Raw genomic sequence first — 25,943 nt, forward strand, 5'->3', positions numbered from 1 at the left:
AAAAAGGCAAAAACAAATATGTCCGATATATTCCCTGCAAAAAAGGGATGTTTGAATCACAGCAGAGGACTTGAAGCCAATGCAGGGTTCCGGGTTTACGCTCATTCAATTCCTTCTTGTTTGTCTTTAATGGCAACCTGGAAAAGAAAGTTAAATAGAATCAAATACATAAATTATCCCAATGAAAACAACATGATCAGGGAAATAAGTGTGACATGCATGTGTCTTACATGGATTATCTGTATCGGTCATCCGTAAAGACCTACACGGATCAGCCATAGCTTTACACCCACCTAATATTGGAGTATACCCCCCCCTTTTGTTGCCCTGATCCATCAAGACATTGACACCACTAGACCTCTGAAGATATGCTGTGGTATCTGGAACCAAGCAGTCAGCTGAAGATCCTTTAAACTCCTGTAAGTTGCAAGGTGGAGCCTCTGCTGATCAGACTTGTTTTTCCAGCATATCCCACAGAGGCTCAATTGGATTGGGATCTTTAGAATTTGGAGGCCAATTTAACACCAATTCATTGTTGTGTTCCTCAACCTTGACCATTTTTGCAGTGTAGCAAGGTGCATTATCCGGTGGAAAAGGCCACTGCCACCAGGGAATACCAAATGCATGAAGGGGTGTACTTGGTCAGGAACAATGTTTAGGTAGATGGTTCATGTCACAGTAAAATCCACATGAATGGCAGGACCCAAGCCTTCCCAGTAGAACATTACCCGAAGCATCACACTGCCTCCGCTGGCTTGCCTTCATTCCCCAGGTAAATGATGCACATGTACCTAGCCATCCACATGATGTAAAAGAAAAACGTGATCAGACCAGGCCAACTTCTTTCATTGCTCTGTGGTCCAGCTCTGGTGCTCACGTGCCCATTTATAGGTGCTTTTGGCTGAGGATACAGGTCAGTATGGTCCCCCTGACAGGTCTGCACCCTCATGCACAACAAACTGCAATGCCCATTTTTTCTCTTTTAACACTTCAGCTTCATGGACAACATGTTTACTTGCTGCCCAATGTATTCCACTGACTTTCAGATGCCATTGTAACAAGATAATCAATGTCATTCACTTAAAGCGGAGTTCCGCCCCCCTCCAAAAATTAAAACTCAGCAGCTACACATACTGTAGCTGCTGACTTTTAATATTAGAACACTTACCTGTCCTGTAGTCCAGCGATGTCGGCACCGCAGCCGATGTTTCCACCATTGCCGGTCAAAAACAGGTACCCCTTCCCCCCTCCCCGTTGAAAGGTGCCAAACGTGGGGGGGGGGGAGAAAATGAGCGGAAGTTCCGCATTGGAGCCGCCGGCCACTCGCGATCTCCCGCTTGAGAGGGAGAAAGGCAGACGGCTAATGTAAACAAAGCCACCTGTCATTCTCCCTGGTGTAACTGCAGAGACTACACGATCCTGCTATGTAGGAGGATTGTATGTCTCTGTGGTTACATCACAAGCCACGCCCCTTAACAGTTAGAATCACGCCCCTAGGGACACACTTAACCCCTTGCTCACTAAGTTAACCCCTTCCCTGCCAGTGTCATTTTTACAGTAACAGTGCATATGTATAGCACTGATTACTGTAGTAATGTCACTGGTACCCCCAAAAGTGTCAAAAATGTTAGTCAGGGGTCCGATCTGTCCGCCACAATGTCGCAGTCCTGCAAAAAAAAAAAAAAAAAAAACACAATAAAAATGACAAATCTTTACCTTAGTTAGTAAACACAATAACTTTTGCGCAAACCAATCAAAATACCCTTATTGCGATTTTTTTTTTACCAAAAATATGTAGCAGAAAACAAAATTGGCCTAAAATGTTAAAAAAATTTTGATTTTTACATATTTTCGGGGGGGAATTTCATATACAAAATGTGAAAAATATTGTTTTTTCAAAATTGACGCTCTTTTTTTGTTTATAGCGTAAAAAATAAAAATCGCACAGGTGATCAAATACCACCAAAAGAAAGCTCTGTTTGTGGGGAAAAAAGGACGTCAATTTCATTTGGGTATAACGTCGCACGACCGCGCAATTGCTTGTCAGGCAGTGCCGAATCGCAAAATAGGCCCTGGTCTTTGAGCAGGAAAATCCTCCGGGGCTTAAGTGGTTAAGACAGAACTCCACTTTACAATGCTCCCTCGTCCCAAACTCAGTTAATTTTTTTTTGTTTAATTGTAAAATGGCTAATTGGATGTAAAACAAAAAAAAAGCACAGGGAAAAAGCATCCTATGTGGCGCTGTATGTCACTTCTGAGAGAGCCTGTGTGCCACACAGAACTACACATCCCATCAACCTTTGGGATTGTAAGCATGTTTTTTGTGTAGTAACAGAGGAATGCCTTTTATCTCTGTCACTGTCCCCACAGGTGAAAGCCACTGTCACTGGTAAGGCAGGGAAAGAGAGGGATCCACAATAAGGGGTTGTTCACACCAGCCCACACATTAAATTGGGTTGTTTTTGCATGCATCTGGTGTCCAATCTGTTGCACTGGTGAGGAGCAGTGCCTTGTAGTGTTACACTAGGCACGGTTTACCTTTTGTTTGTTTTTTACATTTTATCGATATGTCACAAAATTAAATTTCATTTATCGATTCGCAGTACAGTGAGATATGCTGACGTGAGTTGTGAAAAAAATACAACGGGGGATGGTCATATGCAAGGATCAAGGGCCACAGTAATGACTTGCTAAAATTATATATTTTTTTTAAATACAAAAAAAAACTTTAAAAAAGTACAGCAAATTATGCATTACCCTAAATCTTTCCTCCAATAGAGACAGTTCACTTATCAAGTCTGTGATCGCATTGGTAAAAGCCTCTTGAGGGCTATATTCAGGTGTGGTTTGAACTCGAATAACAATTTTGTGCTCCAGGGGATGAGGCACCTTGTACCCTGCAAATAGCACCTGGGGATCTTTTAACAGCTGCCTGTGAGAAAAGAAAATATATAGTTTAGTAAATATCAAAACAAGATTTCTGTAGAGGGAACTTAATAAAGAAGCTACAGACAACTGGCAAAATTAGTGAACTATTAAGCTAATTTCTATTTAGGAAACGTTCTCACTGTGCGAATGGACAATTTAAATTGTATAATATACAGTTGTGCTCGTAAGTTTACATACCCTGGCAGAATTTATGATTTCTTGGCCATTTTTCAGAGAATATGAATGATAACACAAAAACTTTTCTTCCACTCGTGGTTAGTGGTTGACTGAAGCCATTTATTATTAATCAACTGTGTTTACTCTTTTTAAATCATAATGACAACAGAAACCACTCGAATGACCCTGATCAAAAGTTTACATACCCTGGTGATTTTGGCCTAATATCATGCACACAAGTTGACACAAAGGGGTTTGAATGGCTATTAAAGGTAACCACCTTCACCTGTGATCTGTTTGCTTGTAATTAGTGTGTGTGTATATAAGATTAATGAGTTTCTGGACTCCTGACAGACCCTTGCATCTTTCATCCAGTGCTGCACTGACATTTCTGGATTCTGAGTCATGGTGAAAGCAAAAGAATTGTCAAAGGATCTGCAGGAAAAGGTAGTTGAACTGTATAAAACAGGAAAGGGATATAAAAAGACATCCAAGGAATTGAGAATCCCAATCAGCATTGTTCAATCTCTAATCAAGAAGTGGAAAATGAGAGGTTCTGTTGAAACCAAACAGTGGTCAGGTAGACCAACTAAAATTTCAGCCACAACTCCCAGGAAAATTGTTCGGGATGCAAAGAAAAACCCACAAATAACTTCAGGTGAAATACAGGACTCTCTGAAAACATGTGGTGTGACTGTGCAAGATGCACAATAAGGAAGCACTTGGAGAAAGATGGGCTGCATGGTAGAGTCGCGAGAAGAAAGCCATTACTACGCAAAAGCCACAAAGTATCCGGCTTACAACGCCAAACAGCACAGAGACAAGCCTCAAACCTTCTGGCAAAAAGTCATTTGGAGTGATGAGACCAAAATTTAGCTTTTTGGCCACAACCATAAACGCTACATTTGGAGAGGAGACAACAAGGCCTATGATGAAAGGTACACAATTCCTACTGTGAAACACGGAGGTGGATTGCTGATGTTTTGGGGATGTGTGAGCTACAAAGGCACAGAAAATTTGGTCAGAATTATGGCAAGATGAATGCAGTTCATGTTATGCAATGCATGTTATCAAAAAATACTGGAGGAAAATTTGCATTCATCAGCCCGGAAGCTGTGCATGGGATGAACTTGGACATTCCAACATGACAATGATCCTAAACACAAGTCGACCTGTCATTGGCTACAGCAGAATAAAGTGAAGGTTCTTGAGTGACCATCTCAGTCTCCTGGCCTCAATATCATTGAGCCACTCTGGGGAGATCTCAAACATGCCGTTCATGCAAGACAGCCCAGGAATTTACAGGAACTGGAGGCTTTTTGCCAGGAAGAATGGGCAGCTTTACCATCTGAGAAGATAAAGAGTCTCATCCACAAATACCACAAAAAACTTCAAGCTGTCATTGATGTTAAAGGGGGCAATACGCGGTATTAAGAACTGGGGTATGTAAACTTTTGATCAGGGTCATTTGAGTACTTTCTGTTGTCAATATGATTTTAAAAAGAGTAAACACAGTTGATTGATAATAAATGGCTTCAGCCAAACCATGAGGGTGTTCTTTATATTCTCTGAAAAATGGCCAAGAAATCATAAATTCTGCCAGGGTATGTAAACTTATGAGCACAACTGTATACAGGTGGTCCCCGGGTTACAAACAAGATAGGGACTGTAGGTTTGTTCTTAAGTCAAATTTGTTTGTAAGCCGCAACAGGTAATTTTTTTAAGTGTAGCTCCAGCCAAAATAATAATTTTTAAGTTTTTGGATAGCATAGGGAAGGGTAACACCCCTATACGGGCTATATATTTTTCCTTCACAATAGTAGTCTTACAATTAAAAACAAAAAGGTAAGTTTTGTCAAAAGACAAAATGTAACAAAGCTGAAAAAGGAGCCACATTTAGACTTCCAATACAAATTGTCAATGTATATGCACTGTCCGTTTCAAAGAATGCTTACCTGGTTTCAGATCACTGACTCCAAGTACTCAAGCCAGGATCCGCATGTTAAAACCAGCAGCAATCATCCTCTGGATGTCAGCAAAAGAAGCCTATGTATTTCCTTCAAGTTAGACTGCCTTTAATAACTAAAAGCATTAGAAATTTCTACAGGCAAATGTGATTTAGCACTCATGCAGACATTTTTTATGCCTCTAAATGCAGCTCTGTTAGCCATTGGGGTTGATTTACTAAAACTGGAGCATGCAAACTCTGGTGCAGCTGTGCATGGTAGCCAATCAGCTTCTAACTTCAGCTTGTTCAATTAAAGTTGATGTACAGCCAAAGCTCTTTTGGCTGTACATCTATGGATCACAGAAGTGCAGTTTGCTGAAAACGGGTCACAGGAGTGCAGAACAGAGAGTGGTCTCTGCTGATGTCACAGAAGTTGGTCCAGGCACCACGTCATCACGACAATGGAAGTCGGGATCCGCCAGGTGCCAGGTAGACCGACACCCGGCTCAGCCTCTCAGCGAGCCTCTGAGAGCCTGAGCCGGCCGCTTCCCCGCCCCTCCACAGCCCAGCACTCCAATGAGGGAGGAGGCGGAAGAGCGTGGTGACTGACAGTCAGCAGAGCTCTGCTCGGGGAGCTGTGAGAACTGAGCGATCGATCGGTGCAGAGGCGCCGGGGGACCGATGCTGCATCCACCTAGGTAAGTATAAATTAAAAAAAAAAAAAAAAAAAAAAAAAGAAAGGCATCCCAAACTTCTTTTAAGCTTTTACAAATAAGCCCCCGTTCAAATCAGGGTGCTTTGACATGTCAAATCGCAGCCTATTGCCAGCAATGGTACCAAATCGAGTCAGTGCGACGCCGACTTTGCATCGATGCACAAATTTCCAAAAGTAGTACCTGCACTACTTTTGGCGACTTCAGTTGACATCTGTGCAGTGAAGCTGCACAGATGTCTTTCAAATCGCCCTGGAACTCCCAATGAAATGCAGGTTTGAAATCATGTAAGTTCCGCTGAATTTGCACGATTTCAAACCCGCCTCCAATGTGAATGTACCCTGAAACCTAGAAACTGATCAGTTACAATGCAAAGCTACTTCAGATTCTGTGTGCACAAAATTTAGTAGATCTCCCCCATTGTGTCCATGCACATTGTGTTGTTTAGATTAGTATTTTAGAGCAGTGTTCTGGAGCATTAAAAAAAAAAAATCGAAACTTGTATTCAGAGAGCAGCTTACTGCCATAATCTACACATATACACATGTATACAGGTGCATATAGGCAAAAATTGATTCCAGTGGCCGCTTCTAACCACCATACCCTTGTAAAATGCACATAAACACATAATTAAACTTTTTTTTGCAGGATATTTCTACCAGCTCCTGGGAGAAGGGTCCAGCGTAGACTGCATTTTAAAGCGGAACTAAAGCCCCATACACACGTACCGATCGTCGGCCGACCGATCGGCCGTCTTTTGTCCCCGGGCTGTCCTGTCCGCTGAAAAGTGCAAAAGACTGCACACGAATTTTGTCCGCCAACTGCAGAAGTGATGTCATGTGATGGTTAACTTTCCCTGTGTTTTTTCTTTTCTGAGCATGCCCAGTCTTGCAAATCTGCTGTCTGTCGGCCGAATTCTGTACTGACTGGCGAACAATCAGCCGTTCTGGTGTCGGCATACAAAAATTTTAATGCTTGCACGGCAGATTCTGTTCGGCCGAAAGTGCGCTGTCGGAAGCATCATACTAACAAGCCGAAAATCGGCCGATCGGTCGTCGGCCGAATCTTTTCAGCCGACAATCTGCACGTGTGTACGGGCCTTAAATCCTATTGTTTTCAGCCACGAAATCGGCCATCGAAGGCTCTGTTTGATCTTCCAACAGTACAAATGGCCACTTCCCTCAACTATAGAGATGCACCGAAATTTTGGCCACCGATAATTTCTGCCGAAAATGTGAGTATCCAATTTCGGCCAATAAGGGGTTAAGGATGCCAAAAATGTATGGCCGCTGATATTGGCCGACCAGGTCCACTATCACTGCTATCCTCAGATTCAGGGGCGGTGTGCTGACAGTGTATCACTACATTCTGCAGTGTGACTCATTCCAGCACAGTGTGAGTCAGTGAGAGAGCAGAGCTGTCAGTCAGAGCTCTGATGTCGGGGGATGGGCGGCTGAAATGTGGAGCTCCTCCTCCCTTCCATCCACAGCCAGTCAGCATGCAGTAAAACACTCCTCCCCCACCCCTCTCCAGCCCGCCACATTTGACTGAGAGCACCAGGAGATAGCTGCATGGCAAGAAGAAGGTATGACAAGAATTAGAGCAATGTCACATGGAATGCTGGTGGGCTGCAGTGTGTTCCAGATAGCTGTGTATTCAGGCATGGTGCAGGTTACTGATCAGCCTCCTCTCCGCAGGAACACATGGCTGTTAACCATTTCAGCTTCCATTCAGCTAGTTTGAGCTCTGTGTGCTGCATGGGTTTTTATTTTATTTTTGAAGGATTTACTGTTGGTTCAGGTTAGAAGTTTCACAAACCCATTAACTGTTTACTGAACTCCACTAATCTTGAGCAGTTAACTGTTTGTAAGACAATTTTTATTTTGGAAATTGGATGTGCTGCTGTCTTCTGTCACTTTTACTGACTTGATCTTGCACAGCTGGTTTAAATGGAGTGGAGCAGCCCTGCGAAACTATACTGATGATACTCTACCAATGATATTTGTATTATGCAGCATGAGGGGGTAAATGTATTGCCACTGCTGGTCACTGATGCATTAGTGACAGACTAGTGGTACTTAATTAACCCCTTTGTGCTGCATTAGTGCAACCTGCATCAGTGCAACCAGTGTTAATTAATACTGATACTGGTTGCACTAATGCAGCACAAAGGGGTTAATTAACTGCCACTGGTCGGTCACTAATGCATCAGTGACAATACATTAACCCCCTCATGCTGCATAATACAAATATCATTGGTAATTAAATTAACCACTTGCCAACCCGTCACGGTACATATACTACATACTAACTACAGGTGTACATCGCTGCCTGTTTCTGTCGTATGCCCCTGTTCTATCTATTTTAAAATCATTTGGGGGAAAAAAGTCATTTTCGGTTTCGGCCAAGGGCATCCTGCATTTTCGGTTCCGGTTATAGCCCAGAATTTTCATTTCGGTGCATCCCTACTCAACTATACCTGGCCTTCACAGCAAGGAGCACATGTAAACAACCAGCCTTTAAGAAGGGGTGGGCTCCCTCCAGGCTCACCTGCCCTCTATTTATCCATTATTATACATGTGATTCTACTATGGAGGCTAAGGTTGCACCGATACCGTTTTTTTTTTTTATTGGCAAGTACGAGTACCAATACTTTCGGTCAAGTACTCGCCGATACCGAGTACTGATACTTTGTGGTGCGATTTGCGTCAATGCAAACTAAATGGGCACAAAGTGCACTGCAAAGAGTTGCATGCAATTTGAACAAGAATGCGGTGCGATTCTTGTCCAAATTGCATGCGATTTCCCCCACCGTATGCGTGTGTGTATATACACACACACGGAAAAGCACCATCTAGTGGGCATTTTATAAAAAATGTTAAAACTCACACTAATACAGGTCTGGTCAAATGCAAAATCTACATAGGTGTCCCGGTTTCTGCCGATGGTAGAAAATCAAAGCCACTGGAGGCTCTCACAGGGCTGGAGGAGAAGTTCCAGACCCCCATGGGTATAGGGCAGAACTGATGTCAGCTTGGAGGCGAACCACCTATACATCTCCTGCAGCAACAGTGATTTTCTATAATCGATGAGACCAGGACACCTATGCAGATTTTTCATTTGAAATTGTACTTAACCATTTAAGCCCCGGAAGATTTTACCCCCTTCCTGACCAGAACCTATTTTGCGATTCGGCACTGCGTGACTTTAACGGACAATTGCGCAGTCGTGCGATGCTGTACCTAAACGAATTTGACGTCCTTTTTTTCCCCCCAAACAGAGCTTTCTTTTGGTGGTATTTGATCACATGTGCGATTTTTGGATCATGCGCTATAAACAAAAAAAGAGCGACAATTTTGCAAAAATAAAAATATTTTTCACATTTATTTATATGAAATTCCCCCCCCAAAAAAATGTAAAAATCAAAATGTAACATTTTAGGCCAATTTGTTTTATGCTACATATGTTTGGTAAAAAGAAAAAAAAAAAACCCCAAAAAGCGTATTTTGATTGGTTTGTGCAAAAGTTATTGCGTTTACTAACTAAGGGAACGAGTAATGCCGGCGATCTGCGATTTTATTTTGCGGGACTGCGACATTGCGGCAGATAGATCGGACCCTTGACTGACATTTTTGACACTTTTGGGGTTACCAGTGACATTACTGCAGTAATCAGTACTATACATATGCACTGTTACTGTAAAAATGACACTGGCAGTGAAGGAGTTAACTTTATTGGAGAGGGAGGGGTTAAGTGTGTCTCTAGGGGCGTGTTTCTAACTGTGATTGGCTATGGCTACTAGTGCAAGAACAGAGATCAATGGTCCTACATAGTAGAACCGTGTGATCTCCATTCTTGCACAGGGAAGAATGCCAGGCGGCTTTGTTTACATTAGCCGCCTGCCTTTCTTCCGGACATCGGGTCCGCCGGGCACACGCGTGCGCGGTAGGGGGGTCCGTGACCGCGCGTGCTCGCTCCCTAGAGCCTCACAGGCTAGCGAAGTAGCCCTACGTCACTCTGCCTGTGAGGGGCCGACTGCCGACGTAAATCGTCGTGCGGCGGTCGGTAAGGGGTTAAAGTGGAACTTTACCCATAATTGATAAAAAAAAAAATAATGTTCTTTAGCAAGGAATATACATTCCAGAAAAATAACTTTGCTATCAAAATTAGTGTTTGCTGTAAATTGCCTCCTGTTTGTTCTTGCTGAAGGCTGCCATTGTGCTGAAGCCCAGAGCCTGAGCAGCAGTAAATCATAAAGCGCAACTAAACCAGAATAAAGCAGAAGGGTTTATTCCACTTTAAGGATGTCAGCAGATCAGCCTCTACAAACTCAGCAATGCCTAAAAATGAAAAGCAATTGAGCATGTGCAGAGCAGTTGATTTTAAACAGTGTAGACCAGTGGTTCTTAACCTGGGTTCGATCGAACCCCAGGGGTTCGGTGAGTCAGTCTCGGTGGTTCGGCGGAGGTCAAGACACACACCCAACTCATATGATTCTTTACGACACGCCCGGCTCATCCCCCCGAGAAAATATTACTGATTGTGAGGCCGAGCGCACCCCGGGAAATCAGAGCTGCGGTCGGGACATTTCACAGCCATTACACATAGACACTTGACGCTCCGCCCCCTGTACCTCCCCCAGCAGGTTTCCAGCCTATCTCCTGCAGGCTGCTTGAGTGGGCGGGATGGGGATGTACATGACCACGGAGATCACGCCCGTCTGGAAGAGGGAAGTGTGAGCAGCTGAGCAGAGGGAGCCGAGTGAATGTTCCTGGAGGAAGGCTCAGCTAGCTGTACATGGTGGATTTGTTTACAAGCACCTCTATGCTAAGTCTGCTGAGTCACTGCAGCTTAGCATAGAGGTGCTGTTAGCTGACAAATGGAAATGCATGTCCTTTTCATTTAGCTCAATAAAGCATTGTGAATGCCCCCTGGTGTGTGCCCTCCTGATACCCCATGGTATGCCCTCCCAACACCTCCCCCCCAGTGTGTGCCCTCCTGACACCCCATGGTATGACCTCCCAACCCCCCCCCCCCCCAGTGTGTGCCTTCCTGACACCCCCAAGTCACACTGATTTGCAGTAAATATTCATTATTATGTTTTTGTTTTTGTGTGAAAATCATGTTTTAATGGTTTTGTTCTTTGTTCTTAATATGGTTTTGTTCTTTAATGGTTTTGTTCATTTTGTGCACCTATGTATAATAAATATATAGTTAAATATATACCTATGTTTTGAATTTGAAAAATCATATTTTATTTTTCCAATTAAGAAGGGTTCGGTGAACGCGCATATGAAACTGGTGGGGTTCAGTACCTCCAACAAGGTTAAGAACCACTGGTGTAGACACTTATTTTTAATGTTTACATAGCTATACCTACAAAAGGGGCCAGTGATCTAGCAGGACTTCACTTTCTGACTACAATGCAACTTTAATGGGAGTTTTAATATTTTTAATAAACTGCCCACTAGATGGCGCTTTTCCCTTTTTACACACACACAGTTGGGGGGGGGGGGGGGGGAAATCGCACCGCATTCCTGTTCAAATCAAATGCAGTTCTTTGCAGTGCGATTTGTGCTATTTTGTATTGACGCAAATCACACCACATGGTATCGGTTTCAGTATCGGGAGGATTCTCACGAGTACCCGTGAAAATGCTCAGTATTGGTATCGGTACATCGCATCAAAAATTTCTAGTTAGGACTGCAGATAATACCGGGGTGCTGTGAAGCGACTCTGCATGTATTTGCAAATGTGTGCAAACGAAACCCCTGTTTTTAACGCAGAATGTAAAGACAGGGTAACTCAGTTGGTTGCAGGCTGGTTGGTAAGCTGAGCTGGGAATTTTCTTTGGTTTTGTTTGACACACGTCGCCCTTCCATTTGCTCCCTGCTGCCAAGGCCAGTTATAGGTGGGGGCAGAGGCCATTTGTTTGTATTGCTGGAATACTGGTGAGGGTGTCGCACTAGACACCTTTGCTGCCATTGTGCTGTGCTGGGAGTCCAGTGTGACCCCCTCCAAGCTCACCTGCCCTCTACACTTGTATTTGCAAACGTGTGCTAACTAAACCCCTGTTGGAGAGGGCAAATCAGTTGGTTGCAGATTGGTAAGTTGAGCTGGGAGTTCTCTTTGGTTTTGTTTGATCTTCAGCTGCCAAGGTGCTGCACATGTGGTCAGCTATGACACCAGCCATTTGATGGCTTGACAGTTTGGTGGAAGACACAGTTACATTCCCGCAATACACCTGTGTGCATGAAGCCTTAAACACATTTGACATAAAGCGCAGCTAAGCAAGTAACGTATTTCAGCAATTGCAGCCATATCCCCAGTCTGACTCCAGTCTCCTCATTGGACACTGAAAGCACATTAACATGAAATATCTTTGAAGAGGTATAAATTCATTTTTAGTTTTGGACAATAACCACTTGAACCCCAGGCCTTTTTCTGACACTTGTCATGTACACGTAAAAATTTGTATTTTTTTTTTTTTTTTTTAGCAAAAATGTACTTAGAACCCCCAAACATTATATATTTTTTAAAGCAGAGGCCCTAGAAATAAAATGGTGGGTTTTGCAATGTTTTATGTCACGTGGTATTTGCACAGCTGATTTTCAAGGGCAATATTTTTTGGAAGAAATACACTACAGTAAAACCTTGGTATGCGAGTAACTTGGTCTGCAATTGTTTTACAAGATGAGTAATTTTTTTTAATAAAATTTTAACTTGATAAACGAGCAATGTTTTGCAATACAAGTAAGTCGCACCTGAGTAGAAGCCTGCGGTCACAGCGGGTAGGATTTAAAGTAGTGCAATTAAAATCCAGACTTCAACCAATACTTCAGTACTACTTCTGTGAGATTTGTAACAATTTGAGATTACTTCAGTGCTACTTCAGTGAAAGGGGCTGTTCATGTCACAGGAAGCAACAGTGATATGAAGTTTAAAGAGGAAGTAAACCCTCCTCTGTAACTTGTACCTATAGGTAAGCCTATGATAAAGCTTACCTATAGGTACTGTAAATATCTCCTAAACATGCACCGTTTAGGAGATATTTACCTTACATGCAGCCAGTGACGTCACTGGCGCATGCGCTCTGAAGGAACGGCCGCTCGTGCCGTTCCTTCAGAGCTCCGTGCCGTGACCGTCGGCTCCCGCACGCGTGCGCGGGAGTGACGTCACCGCGGCTCCGGCCAATCAGATGGCCAGATGCCGCGATCCCGGAAGACGGGCGACTGGACATGTCGCCCGTAATGCAGGTAAGCGGATGGCACGGCGGGGGCTCGTTCTAAGGTAAGTATTTCATAATGAGCTAGTATGCGATGCATACTAGCTCATTATGCCTTTCTCTTGCAGGTTGCAAAAAAAAAAAAAAAAAAAATTTTTTTTTGGGGTTTACAACCTCTTTAACTAGCAATTTAACTTCTTTCAGGCTCAAGTAGTGCTGATATAGACACAGGTACGATTTGCAGCAAAATTTACATTATAGCCTATGGCAGTGAAAATGTGCTGAAGTCCTGAAAACGTAATGCATATTTAAGTCGCACTACTTGAAATCGTACCTATTAAGACACTGCCATAGAAACACATTAGATGCTACTTCAGGTACGATTTGTAAATCGCATTTCGTACCCGATGTCGTACCAGTGTGACCGGGAGCTAGCAATTTGGTTACATTTAATGAAGGTACAACATTTAGCAACTCACATGGTTGAGGATTTATAAAACAGGCACATCTTAAGTATGCAGGCATCTGGGGTAAAGGTGTCCAAATAGACAGTCCTCCGCACCACCGCCTCTCACCGCTGTCAGTCTGCAATCGTGACTGGGAAGACTACCCTGCAGGAGAGAGATCTGAAAACGAGGCTTGAAACAGTCGTGGTGTGCAGCGTGGAAGGGAGGACAGTCTATGTGGAAAGCTTTACCCCGGATGCCTGCATACTTAGATGTGCCTGTTTTAGTCATCAACCATGTGAGTTGCTAAATGTTGTACCTTCATTAAATGTAACCATAGTGCTACACTTAGAGGCGCCTCTCTTCTCTTTTATACTCTCTAGCTCCTGCTGGATTCTGCTTTATGCAGTCCCTATTGACACTTTTTTTGTGGTTGTGGAAGGAATCATCTGAGCTTCTAATATTTCTTATGGGGAAATCTGCTTTGATATGCAAGTGCTTTGGATTACAAGCACATTTTCAGAACGAATTATGCTCGCAATCCAAGGTTTTACCGTATTTTGAATTTTAATGCCCAAAACCACAATATAATACCCAATTGTTTGGCAAAATTTAAAAGATGACGTTACGCTGAGTAAATAAATATTAAACACATCACACTTTAATGCTGTGCATGCCTGTGCAACGGCAAACTACATGAAGTTTAGTGTCCATGGGCGACACTGTAAAAGCCTTTACAGGTTACTACTTTAGATTTACAGAGGTCTGATGCTAGAATTACTGCCCATGAGCCAACGTTTGCCGTGATACCTTACGTGTGTTGGACGATTGTTGTTTGTGTTCGGGACAAACACGTGCGTTTGCTTTTGTGCGCAAGAACAGAGGCGCGTTAAACGTTTTTTTTTTTTACACTGTTGCTTTAATTTTATTTGTATCACTTTTGTGGTTATCACAGGGAATGTGCTATCAATAGGCAGTGACATGTACTCTTTATGGAGAGATCTGGGATCTATTAGATCCCTTAAAAGCATCATCCCTGTATAACCACTTGAAGTCCAGTGACATACTGGTACATCGCTGGTTGTCAAGTGGGTAAGGAATGGTTAAAAACCACTGTCAGGTTTTTTTTCTTTTCTGCAACTGTCTCATTTCGTAGTCTCCCCTTCATCTTCTGTCTCAGAGACACAAAAGGGAATGAAAAAATCCTGTCTTAAAGAGATGTCACCATAGCCAAGGTCCCAATTTAAGATTTCAGCTGTATCCCTGTCCTGATGCCAAACATTTATTTAGGTATTTTTTATTATCCCGTTTATTCTAGTGACCACCAGGAGAATATACCTCCTTAGCAGTGTCAGAGACAATAAAAACCTGAGAGAGGTTCCAACATTTCCACACATTAGCCACGACTGAAAAAAATTTGGCTTTAGGCACACATTAGGATAAGCTCATGTTTATTCACTGCACTGAGCACAGCTACATATCAATATGATTCCGGGCTTCTGTACCTGTGTGTATCTTGAGTAGCAGGTCTTACTACATATATTGACTTACGATTTAATGATATTTCCAATGGTATGATCTTCCTTGTTTATAGTGAACAGGCAGGCATTGGGTACCTTTGTGTCCTTGGTGATTGTTATTCTATGAAGAAAAAAAAAAAAAAAAAGACAAATTGTTTATTCAAACACACTAGGCCAAAGTGCTGACAGTTCTAGGTCCTGCAGGAGCTTGCTGTTAGCTATTGCCCCCTCCACCCACACACATACAATTTAACAATTTCCCAATTTTCTTTTGGGGTTAATAAAGTATTCTGTATACAACTAATAGCCCATCAATATGCTGAGCTGCCTCACTTGACAACAGAAATGTCCAGTTCACTCTATAGTGATGACAGACATTGCATGTTATTCGGAGTGCACTGCTCTGAAAATCACATGCGATGTCTGTGCGATGCAAATGCAGCCATACAGATTGTATGGCTGAATTTGAATCGGATTTGGACAGAACACGAACAGGACCCTTTTTTGGGTCTGCAGCAGAATCAGATCGCATGGCGGTTCACACCCATGCGATCCGATTCATGTGTGAACTGATCTGGGGGGGCGTCGTTAACTTTGTATTGACACCCCAGCGAGTCGCATATGGCAGTGTGAAATGCCTGCTATTTGAATGCGATGCAGGAACCCGCAGTGGATTTACAGGATTCCCGTATATGTGAACCGGCACAGACTCTCAGAAAGGCCAGGATTTCAGTCATAACAGTCACATCTAGAACCTACATAAGGTAATTGTAACTATATTACTGCACTTGCAACAAAATAGTTGAGTACTGTCCATGATACTTTTTATGTGCATTAGTTACATTTTAAGGAACCAGCTGTACTTTATGCCTGGGGCAGTGTGTTTTGGATAGTTGATTTAAAGGCCATATCCAGACCAAGTTTTTTTTGTTTTTGATGAGAAGGGAAGGATTAGAACCTCTGTTTGGGTTTTATTACGGTTTCCATTTTGCAGAAGCCTCGCTTTCATTTTACCCCTATGACTACAGGTCAAGATATAAAAGGGAATGAGTGTCCGAGGTATGGGAAGCCCCAGAAAGCAATAGAACCTTACACAAATTGTATCCTTTCCCTCCTCTACTAGAAAGTGTTGTTAGACTGAGGTCTTGTCCCATCTGAGATCACATCACATCCTCTGCCTGCAACACCCTGACAGGAAGTGAGAAAATCCATAAAATAAATCACAAGCAGTAATAAAATTCAAACACCAATTAATTCTATCCTAAAAAAAAAAAAACCCACCAAAGTGTTCTGGTTGAAGTTTGGTTTTAAATACAGAATGTACCCACACAAGGCATGGGCTTTATTTTCAGCCACCAATTCAAACATCTATCCTAAATGTATTGTACACAGGTACAGCTGCTTTGTCACAACTATATCCTATAATAACGTAGGGTCCAGTGGGTGGAACCACAGCACATAGCAGGGGACAGGCTGTGTCAGATGCTGGAGATTGGCTTGAAGCAAGTGAAGTTTGGATTTGCAGAACAATAAATACCATTTCCTAGAATTATTTTCACAGTTAACAGAGTGACTTCAAAGTGTTTGTAAATACATTCCGATTTTTGGCTACAGGTCTCAATATATACAGTTTAAAGTGTAAGTCCACCCTAAGGCTCCATGTACACGGGACGCTGGAAATGGCCGTTTAGGTAGGAGCAGTTGGGTGTTTTTTTTAGAAGCCCCTGAACCCACCTACATTTTATCTTATCTGTCCATGTACACCAGGTCGTTTGCGGTCCTTTGCGGGCAGTTGCGTTCAGGGACATTTTTTAGAACGCAATTATTTGCGTTCGAACGTGTGTTTCCCGGCGTTTCAAATGCAAAAACGCGTCCGAACGCGACGACCCGCGTTTGGCGTTCGCGTTTTTCCATTTTAAAGGGGAATAATTTTTTTGACCTCTAGGAACGGTTCTAAACGCAAACGCCCTCTAAACGCGGGTACAAACGCGACCGAACGGACGTTTCAAACGTCCTAAAAATTCCAGCATTCAAAGGGACTTTTAACAACGTCCCGTGTACATGGAGCCTTAAACTAAAATCCCTGCATCTATAGACATCTACGATCTAACACTTACCTATCTAGCTATCTATTACACCATTTAATAAAACATGTTTTGAGGATAATGTGCTAGGCCCAAATGCCTTCTTTGTCTCCTATACTTACAGTCATTTCGGACGTCCCCAGTCTTTTGAGGGCAGTGAGGAGCACATTATCCACTTTAGCAATATGTCAAGATAGGAAGCAATATGTCAAGATAGGAATTTAATACCACGTTGAGACTTATTGCAATCCGCAGGAGAGTGAATATAGCGAGATTTTCCAAACTGACCGATCTAGCACTGTAAAGAAGAAATCAGTATACAGTGCCTTGCAAAAGTATTCGGCCCCCTTGAACTTTTCGACCTTTTGCCACATTTCAAGCTTCAAACATAAAGATATAAAACTGTAATTTCTTTGTGAAGAATCAGCAACAAGTGGGACACAATCATGAAGTGGAACGAAATTTATTGGATATTTCAAACTTTTTTAACAAATAAAAAACTGAAAAATTGGGCGTGCAAAATTATTCAGCCCCCTTAAGTTAATACTTTGTAGCGCCACCTTTTGCTGTGATTACAGCTGTAAGTCACTTGGGGTATGTCTCTATCAGTTTTGCACATCGAGAGACTGAAATTTTTGCCCATTCTTCCTTGCAAAACAGCTCGAGCTCAGTGAGGTTGGATGGAGAGCGTTTGTGAACAGCAGTTTTCAGTTCTTTCCACAGATTCTCGATTGGATTCAGGTCTGGACTTTGACTTGGCCATTCTAACACCTGGATATGTTTATTATGGCACTTTTCCACTGCAAGTACCGGCTCGTATCGGCTCGGCCCTGCTTGGCCCGGTTTGCTTTTCCACTGCTGGTACCGCATGGTATAGTGTCGGAACGGTTCGGTACGGTACGGTATAGGTTTGCTTTTCCACTAAAGTAGTACTAAGTTAAGTGGGTGGGATAACAACGGGGTGGGTGGGATTCTCTGACCAATCAGTGGCTAGTAGTGACTGCATGCAAAGGATTGTGGGATATGGTACCAGTTTGGTACCTGTTGGAACCACAATCGAGTAGGTACTGTTTTTTCAGAGCCGTACCGTTCGGTTCCATGCAGTGGAAAAGCAAACCTATACCGTACCGTACCAAACCGTTCCGACCCTATACCATGCGGTACCAGCAGTGGAAAAGCACAAAAGCGTGCCGAACCGGTACGGTTCCATGCAGTGGAAAAGCGCCATTTGTGAACCATTCCATTGAAGATTTTGCTTTATGTTTTGGATCATTGTCTTGTTGGAAGACAAATCTCAGTCCCAGTCTCAGGTCTTTACAGACTCCATCAGGTTTTCTTCCAGAATGGTCCTGTATTTGGCTCCATCCATCTTCCCATCAATATTAACCATCTTCCCTGTCCCTGCTGAAGAAAAGCAGGCCCAAACCATGATGCTGCCACCACCATGTTTGACAGTGGGGATGGTGTGTTCAGGGTGATGAGCTGTGTTGCTTTTACGCCAAACATAATGTATTGCATTGTTGCCAAAAAGTTCGATTTTGGTTTCATCTGACCAGAGCACCTTATTCCACATGTTTGGTGTGTCTCCCAGGTGGCTTGTGGCAAACTTTAAATGACACTTTTTTATGGGTATCTTTAAGAAATGGCTTTCTTCTTGCCACTCTTCCATAAAGGCCAGATTTGTGCAGTATACGACTGAATGTTGTCCTATGGACAGAGTCTCCCACCTCAGCTGTAGATCTCTGCAGTTCATCCAGAGTGATCATGGGCCTCTTGGCTGCATCTCTGATCAGTCTTCTCCTTGTATGAGCTGAAAGTTTAGAGGGACGGCCAGGTCTTCGTAGATTTGCAGTTGTCTGATACTCCTTCCATTTCAATATTATCGCTTGCACAGTGCTCCTTGGGATGTTTAAAGCTTGGGAAATCTTTTTGTATCCAAAACCGGCTTTAAACTTCTCCACAACAGTATCTCAGACCTGCCTGGTGTGTTCCTTGTTCTTCATGATGCTCTCTGCGCTTTAAACAGACCTCTGAGACTATCGCAGTGCAGGTGCATTTATACGGAGACTTGATTACACACAGGTGGATTCTATTTATCATCATTAGTCATTTAGGTCAACATTGGATCATTCAGAGATCCTCACTGAACTTCTGGAGAGAGTTTGCTGCACTGAAAGTAAAGGGGCTGAAAATTTTTGCACGCCCAATTTTTCAGTTTTTTGTTAACAAAGTTTGAAATATCCAATAAATTTCGTTCCACTTCATGATTGTTACCCACTTGTTGTTGATTCTTCACAAAAAATGACAGTTTTATATCTTTATGGTTGAAGCCTGAAATGTGGCAAAAGGTCGCAAAGTTCAAGGGGGACGAATACTTTTGCAAGGCACTGTACATACCATTTTTGAAGCCGATCCGATCCTGTCTCCAGCGGCGGAAGCTCTGGAGAAGACACAGCCGACAACAGCTGTGAAATGAATGGGGAGTGACGTCACCCATAGAGTTACTATGGGGCTTCTGTTGTCGGATGTGTCCTCTGCACCAGCCTCCACAGCAAAGCCGCCACTGACAGCTCAGCGTGGGATTGGCTTAAAAAAAAGGTATATGTATACTGATTTCTTCTTTACAGGGCTAGATAGGTTAGTGTTAGGGCATTAGTGTTAGATCATGGATGCCTATTAATACCAGGATTTTAGTGTCAAGGTTGACTTCTACTTTAAGGTAATAATTTCTGGTAATCTGCTTTGAAGTTTCTTATGTGGAGATCCTGCTAGTAGACACTTCCTGTAGCAGGCTGGCAACTATAAGCTACTGCCTGTTACATCTTTTTCAGCATCTTCCTTTCTAGTCCCCAGGACAGTGTCACTCCCACACATAACCAACACTAAACATGCTCACACTACGGACAGTCCTGCTCCTGCCCAGACCATGCCTACTTCCTGGGCAGTTCCACACCGAATTATGTGGAAACCACCATCTCGTGGACATGATCTCCTCAGATAATACCCTTTTTTGAGTTACTGCACATGCTTAGTAACTCAAATAAGGGTAATGGGGTGATCTTGGTACACAACCCAGAACACAGCATTGTCGGGACAGCAATACAGGACTCGCCTGGCATATCTGTGACAGTTGGAATATGTACTTTTGTCAGCCTACCATGCAAGCGCACGTAAGCCCCGTACACACGTACCGATCGTCGGCCGAACGATCGGCCGTCTTTTGTCCAGGGCTGTCCTGTCCGCTGAAAAGTGCAAAAGACTGCACACTAATTTTGTCGGCCAACAACAGCCGACTGCAGAAGTGATGTCATGTGATGGTTAACTTTCCTTGTCTTTTTTCTTCTCTGAGCATGCCCAGTCTTGCAAATCTGCTGATTGTCGGCCGAAATCTGTACTGACTGACGCACAATCGGCCGTTCTGTTGTCAGCCTCCACAAATTTTAATGCCTGCACGACAGATTCTGTTCGGCCAAAAATGCGCTGTCGGAAGAATCATACTAACAAGCCTACAATCGGCCGATCGGTCGGCGGCCGAATATTTGCGGCCGACAATCGCTACGTGTGTACGGGGCTTTAGTTAGCAAAAGGGCTGACTACCTGATAGACAGCCCAAAAGGACACTGAAGGTGCTTATATGGAAGACTGACAACACTGCTTCCAATTAGGGCCGAAAAAACAAGTCGACAACTAATCGATAGTTGGTCAGCCAATTAGTTGGCCTGCATACAGAATGCATTTTTTGTTTTTATAATAATAGGAAATACAGTGAAGCGCACACACAACTCAGTACACTGTCCATACATATCAGAAACACAGTGCAGCACACATACAGCTCAGTCAGTACACCATCCATACAGGTCAGCAAGTGCCTGAGAACTTGTGAATGTGTGAGGACCAATGCCTCATGGGACATGTAGTTTTATTTTTTTTGCAAATGTAGTTTATATCCAATTGTTTTTCAGGTGACACTAAGGAAGCGGATGGCACAAAATCTATTAAGATTTAAGCTGAATCACAGATCTCGCTATGCCTCTGTCCAACCCCCCCCCCCACCCCCACACACACAGTTAGTAAGCACAATAGGGAACGCATTTAACCCCTTGATCACCCCCAGTGTTAAAGTGTTAACCCCTTCCCTGCCAGTGTCATTTATACAGTAACAGGGTGTAATAGCACTGATTACAGTAATCCCCCGCTCCATCGCGGTTCAGTTTTTGCGGTCCCGGTAATTCGCGTTTTTTTTTGTAATGTTATTTTACTATATAAATCATTAAAAATGAAATATTTTTGTGTTTTCCGTAGCTCTTGCTATGTCTCTTAGTATCTTTTATGTGTTTAAATGAGTTTCTATTGTTTTAAAAGTGTGTTTAAAGACCTTAAAATGCTTTTACACGTACAGTGACAGTAAAAAAAACATGCCTACAATGCATTTTAATAGGGTTTTTCTATTTCGCGGAATTTCACTTTTCGCGGCTGGGTCCGGAACGTAACCCCCGCAATGGAGGGGGGTTTACTGTACTGTATTAATGTCACTGGTCCCTAAAAAACGTCAAAAATGTCAGTTAGCAATCCCAACAAAAATCACTGATCACCGCCATTACTAATAATAAATAAAAAGTCCAAAAATCTAACTCGTAGTTTGTAAACGCTATAACTTTTGCCCAAACAAATAAGATACGCTTTTTGGGATTTTTACCAAAACTATGTAGCAGAATACAAATTGGCCTAAACTGATAAAAAAAAGTGATTTTTTTTTATTAGGAATGTTTTATAGCAGAAAGTAAAAAAGTGTTTTTTTTTTTTGTTGCTCTTTTTGTTTATAGCGCAAAATCGAAAAACCTCAGAGGCGATCAAATACCACTAAAAGAAATCTCTATTTGTGGGTAAAAAGGACATCAATTATATTTGGGTACCGTGTCGCACGACCGTGCAATTGTCAGTTAAAGCAACGCAGTGCCGAATCGCAAAAAATGGCCTGCTCATTGAGGGGGTAAAACCTTCCGGAACTGAAGTGGTTAAATGAACTGTAGTGCCACAAATTGCATAGGTGTGAACCAGGCCTTAGGGTAGAACATATAACATGTTCATGCTCCTACAGCGGCTCTACGTACCGAGCCATCAGTATGACAGAATTACGGCGAGAAGTCCCTGCTTAAAAAGAGTGTGTCTGTGCGAGGCTCCGCCAACACAACCGCATCATTCATACCACAGAGTTGGTTACATGACAATCCGCCTGGGATTTCCAAGAGTGCACAGCCATAAGAACAAACAGGAAGCAACAAAGATATATGGAAAACCGCCAAACTCAAAGCCACAGAAGCAGGCTGAAATGGCAGCATCCACGGCTGCAAACAGGAGAGAGAGCAAATCACTCTAACGGGGACACAAACAGCAATAAAAACCTGACATGGGTTGTAATCCATCTCCACTCTGTCTAAAAGAAAACTAAAAAGTTTTGCCTTATACTTTATTTAACCATTCGCAAGACCGCCCACCCGCAATGTACTAGCAAAGTGCCATACTGGTACGTTACTGTCTGCTTCCAGGTTTAAGCCAAGTGCATGAGCAAACCCCCCCCCCCCCCCCCCCCACCCGCTGTAATTGTACACAGCGAGAGCCTGTCAACAAGTCCCAGCCTATGATTCACTGGGATCAGCTCTGTGCAATCACAGCCCAGAGCTCTGTGCTGACAGACAGAATGATCTGCGTTTCTCATCCCTGCAAAGCAGGGATCTATCAGTAAAAGCAACACACTTTACACATAGGCTCACATTTGACCCCTTCCCAGCCAGTGTCATTAGTACAGTGACAGTGCATAATATTAGCACTGATCAATGTATTAGTGTAACTGGTGAAGTGAGTGGCAGTCAGTCCTCTCTGGCGTCAGTTTGTGTCAGGTTAGCCACCACACTATCACAGTCCCATTATAAGTCGCTGATCACCGCCATTACTAGTATAAAATAATAAAAAAAAAAAAATCCTTATCTATACCATAGTTTGTAGGCACTATAAAACTTTCACGCAAACCAAACAATATACACTTATTGGGATCGTTTTTATGAAAAACATATAGCAGAATAGATTTTGGCCAAAATTTATGAAGAAATTATTATTTTTTATTGGATATGTTTTATAGCAGAAAGTAAAAGAAAATTTTTATGCAAAATGTTTGTTTTTTTTTTTGTTTAGAATGCAAAAAAATAACCCAGTGGTAATCAAACACCACCAAAGGAAATCTCCATTTGTGTGAAAAAAATGTTGTTTGTGCAGTGTTGCAAGACCACACAATTACCTGTTAACCACTTGCCGACCAGCCGCCAAAGTTTTACTGCAGCAGGTCAGCTCTGTTACGTGAAACGACGTACATGTACATCGCTTTGTGTAGCAGTTAGTGTAGGCACGCACCGATTGAATAGAGGAGGAGCCAATCAGTGGGTCCAGCAGCAGCGATCTTCACCAGGCACTCACGATCGCTCCCCATGGAGACAGAACGGCGGTCTGCCAAAGTAAACACAGCAGACTTCTTTTCTGTCAGTGATGAACACAGGGATCCTGCGTTTCTCCTATTTAGGAACACAGGTCTCTGTGTTCATCCAGTAAGCCCATCCCCCATACAGTTAGAAAGCACCCACACATTTAACCCTTTGATCACCCATGGTTTTAACCCCTTCCCTGCCAGTGTCATTATCACAGTAACAGTGGATATTTTTAGCACTGATTACTGTAGTAATGTCACTGGTCCCCCCAAAAGTGTGTAAAAAAAGTCAGTTAGGGGTCCAATCTGTCCGCCGCAATGTCGCAGTCCCGCTAAAAATCGCTGCTATTTCTGATAAAATAAAGATGACATAAATCTTTCCCTGAGTTTGTAGACACGATAACTTTTTTGCGCAAACCAATCAATATACACTTATTGGGATTTTTTTACCAAAAATATGTAGCAGAAAACATATTGGCCTAAAATGATGAGAACATTTTTTTTTTTTTTATTGGGAATGTTTTTTAGCAGAAAGCAAAAAAATATTGTTGGTTTTTTTCAGAATTGTCGTTCTTTTTTGATTTATAGCACACAAAATAAAAATCTCAGGAGGTGATCAAATACCACCAAAAGAAAGCTCAATTTGTGGGGAAAAAGGACATCAATTTTATTTAGGTACAGCGTCGCACAACCGCGCAATTGTCATTTATATTAACCCATAAGTGCCATATTGCAAAAAAATGGCCTAGTCATTAGGGGGTAAAACATTCCGGTTCTTAAGTGGTTAATCACTTTAAGACCGCCCACCGCAGTTATACTTCGGCAGACAGCTGCTCCTGAGCGAACCGCCGCAGCTATACGTCAGTTGCGCACAACTAGGCAACTAAGGGGCGAGCACGCGGTGGCACACTCCCACCCCCAGCTCATCAGCGGGGAAGCCGATGCAGCGGGCAGGCGGCTCTGATTGCTGCCTGTCACCCGCAAAAGTTCCCCGCTGAGAGAGATGAATGGTTAGCTGTTGTAAACACAGCCGACCGTTCTTCTCCCTGGAATGATCACAGAGCGCCTGTGATCCTGCTATATAGAAACACAGATCTCTGTGATCATTTCACAAACCACGCCCACCACAGTTAGAAACACGCCCCTAGGTACACATTTAACCCCTTGATCACCCACAGTTTTAACCCCTTCCCTGCCGGTGTCATTATTACAATAACAGTGCATATTTTTAGCACTGATTACTGTAGCGCGAGGAGAGGAATGTCAATAACTGCCAAATCACGTTTATACTGTGATTGGATACAGTTAGGTGGTAAAGAACCGCTGGGATTGGCTTTTTACCCTGATCTGTGATCAGCTGCGTCCTAAGGACCCAATAAACACAGATCCCTGCCGATGTACACCGCAGGTTAGCACAATGACGGGAGGACATCAATAGACGTCAATCCCAGCAATGTGTGACCATGATGTAGCCATCATTTGGCTATAGCACAGTTGTGAAGAGGTTATTATATTCTTTTCAAGCAATTAAAGGATTTGTATCACTGTCCAGTCAGTTCCGGTACTTACATCTCTGCACACGGCATGGGACCGGTTGGCAGGGCAGGAGACCTGTTCTCTTCTTTGGTTCTCACTGGCATCACTAGTGTGGGCACCCAGCTGTAAAAACTTGCAGCTTCACAGCTGGGTGCACACTGTGGGTGCATGCATCGCGCAGTGCTTCCTCAGTGGCCAAGCAATCTTGTGGGACATGTGACGTGTCCCAGAAGATTGCAGGGAGAGGAGAACTTCTGGTCAAGCCACCCCGAGCAGAAGTGGGAGCTGGTACCGGTCAAATCTAGGTATTCGCCGCCCCCCCAAAAAATGACTTGCCTATTGTGGAAGGGGGTCAGGAGGTCTTAAAGCGGAAGTACCACTTATGGGTGGAACTCTGCATTAAGAAAACTGTATAGACTATGAGTAAGACCCAATGTTAAAGATATTGGATGCTGGGTTTAGTAAATGAGCCTGTGTCCTTTCAGGTTAGCAGAGAATGCATTAGGCGGTGGAGTATGGAGTCTCTCCAGTCACCGCCATCACACTCACTTCTTTTCACCCTCAAACAGAAGGAACGATTCAAAGGCCGGCGGCGCGTTCATTTTGGCAGGAAAGCACTTCTTTTTCTTCTCCTCCTCCTCTCGTTCACTCTATTCTATTCAGCAGCTCTGTCTGCAACGTGAGTACGTCACCGTGCGTCACACCTCACTTCCTCCACTCACGTCTCGCTCTCTTTCCCCTTCCGTCTTCAGTAACTCATACTGTCTTTCTGCCTAGCGGCCATTTTCCAGAAGACAAATAGGAAATGGTCTTCTTTAAGAATTGTCGAGGTTATTTAGGCTCACCTTAGAAAACATTTCTTTAGAATTGTCTCTCCAGCCTCTGTTTTAC

General features: G+C 43.2%; 1 protein-coding gene across 1 annotated transcript; it reads right to left on the reverse strand.

Annotated features, from left to right (window-relative positions):
- LOC309547740 (DNA-directed RNA polymerase II subunit RPB11) lies at window positions 1-25,769 on the reverse strand. Its single transcript, XM_082247719.1, has 4 exons — window positions 25,602-25,769; window positions 14,989-15,078; window positions 2,758-2,932; window positions 1-137 (listed from the first exon to the last, which is right to left on the reverse strand). Exons 1-4 carry the CDS (start codon window positions 25,652-25,654, stop codon window positions 102-104), a joined length of 354 nt encoding a protein of 117 aa, XP_082103845.1. The 5' UTR covers window positions 25,655-25,769; the 3' UTR covers window positions 1-101.
- Between the last annotated feature and the right edge of the window lie 174 nt (window positions 25,770-25,943).

This window comes from Pelophylax lessonae (genome assembly GCF_965119305.1).
Source record: "Pelophylax lessonae genome assembly, chromosome: 2".
Taxonomy (NCBI): domain Eukaryota; kingdom Metazoa; phylum Chordata; class Amphibia; order Anura; family Ranidae; genus Pelophylax; species Pelophylax lessonae.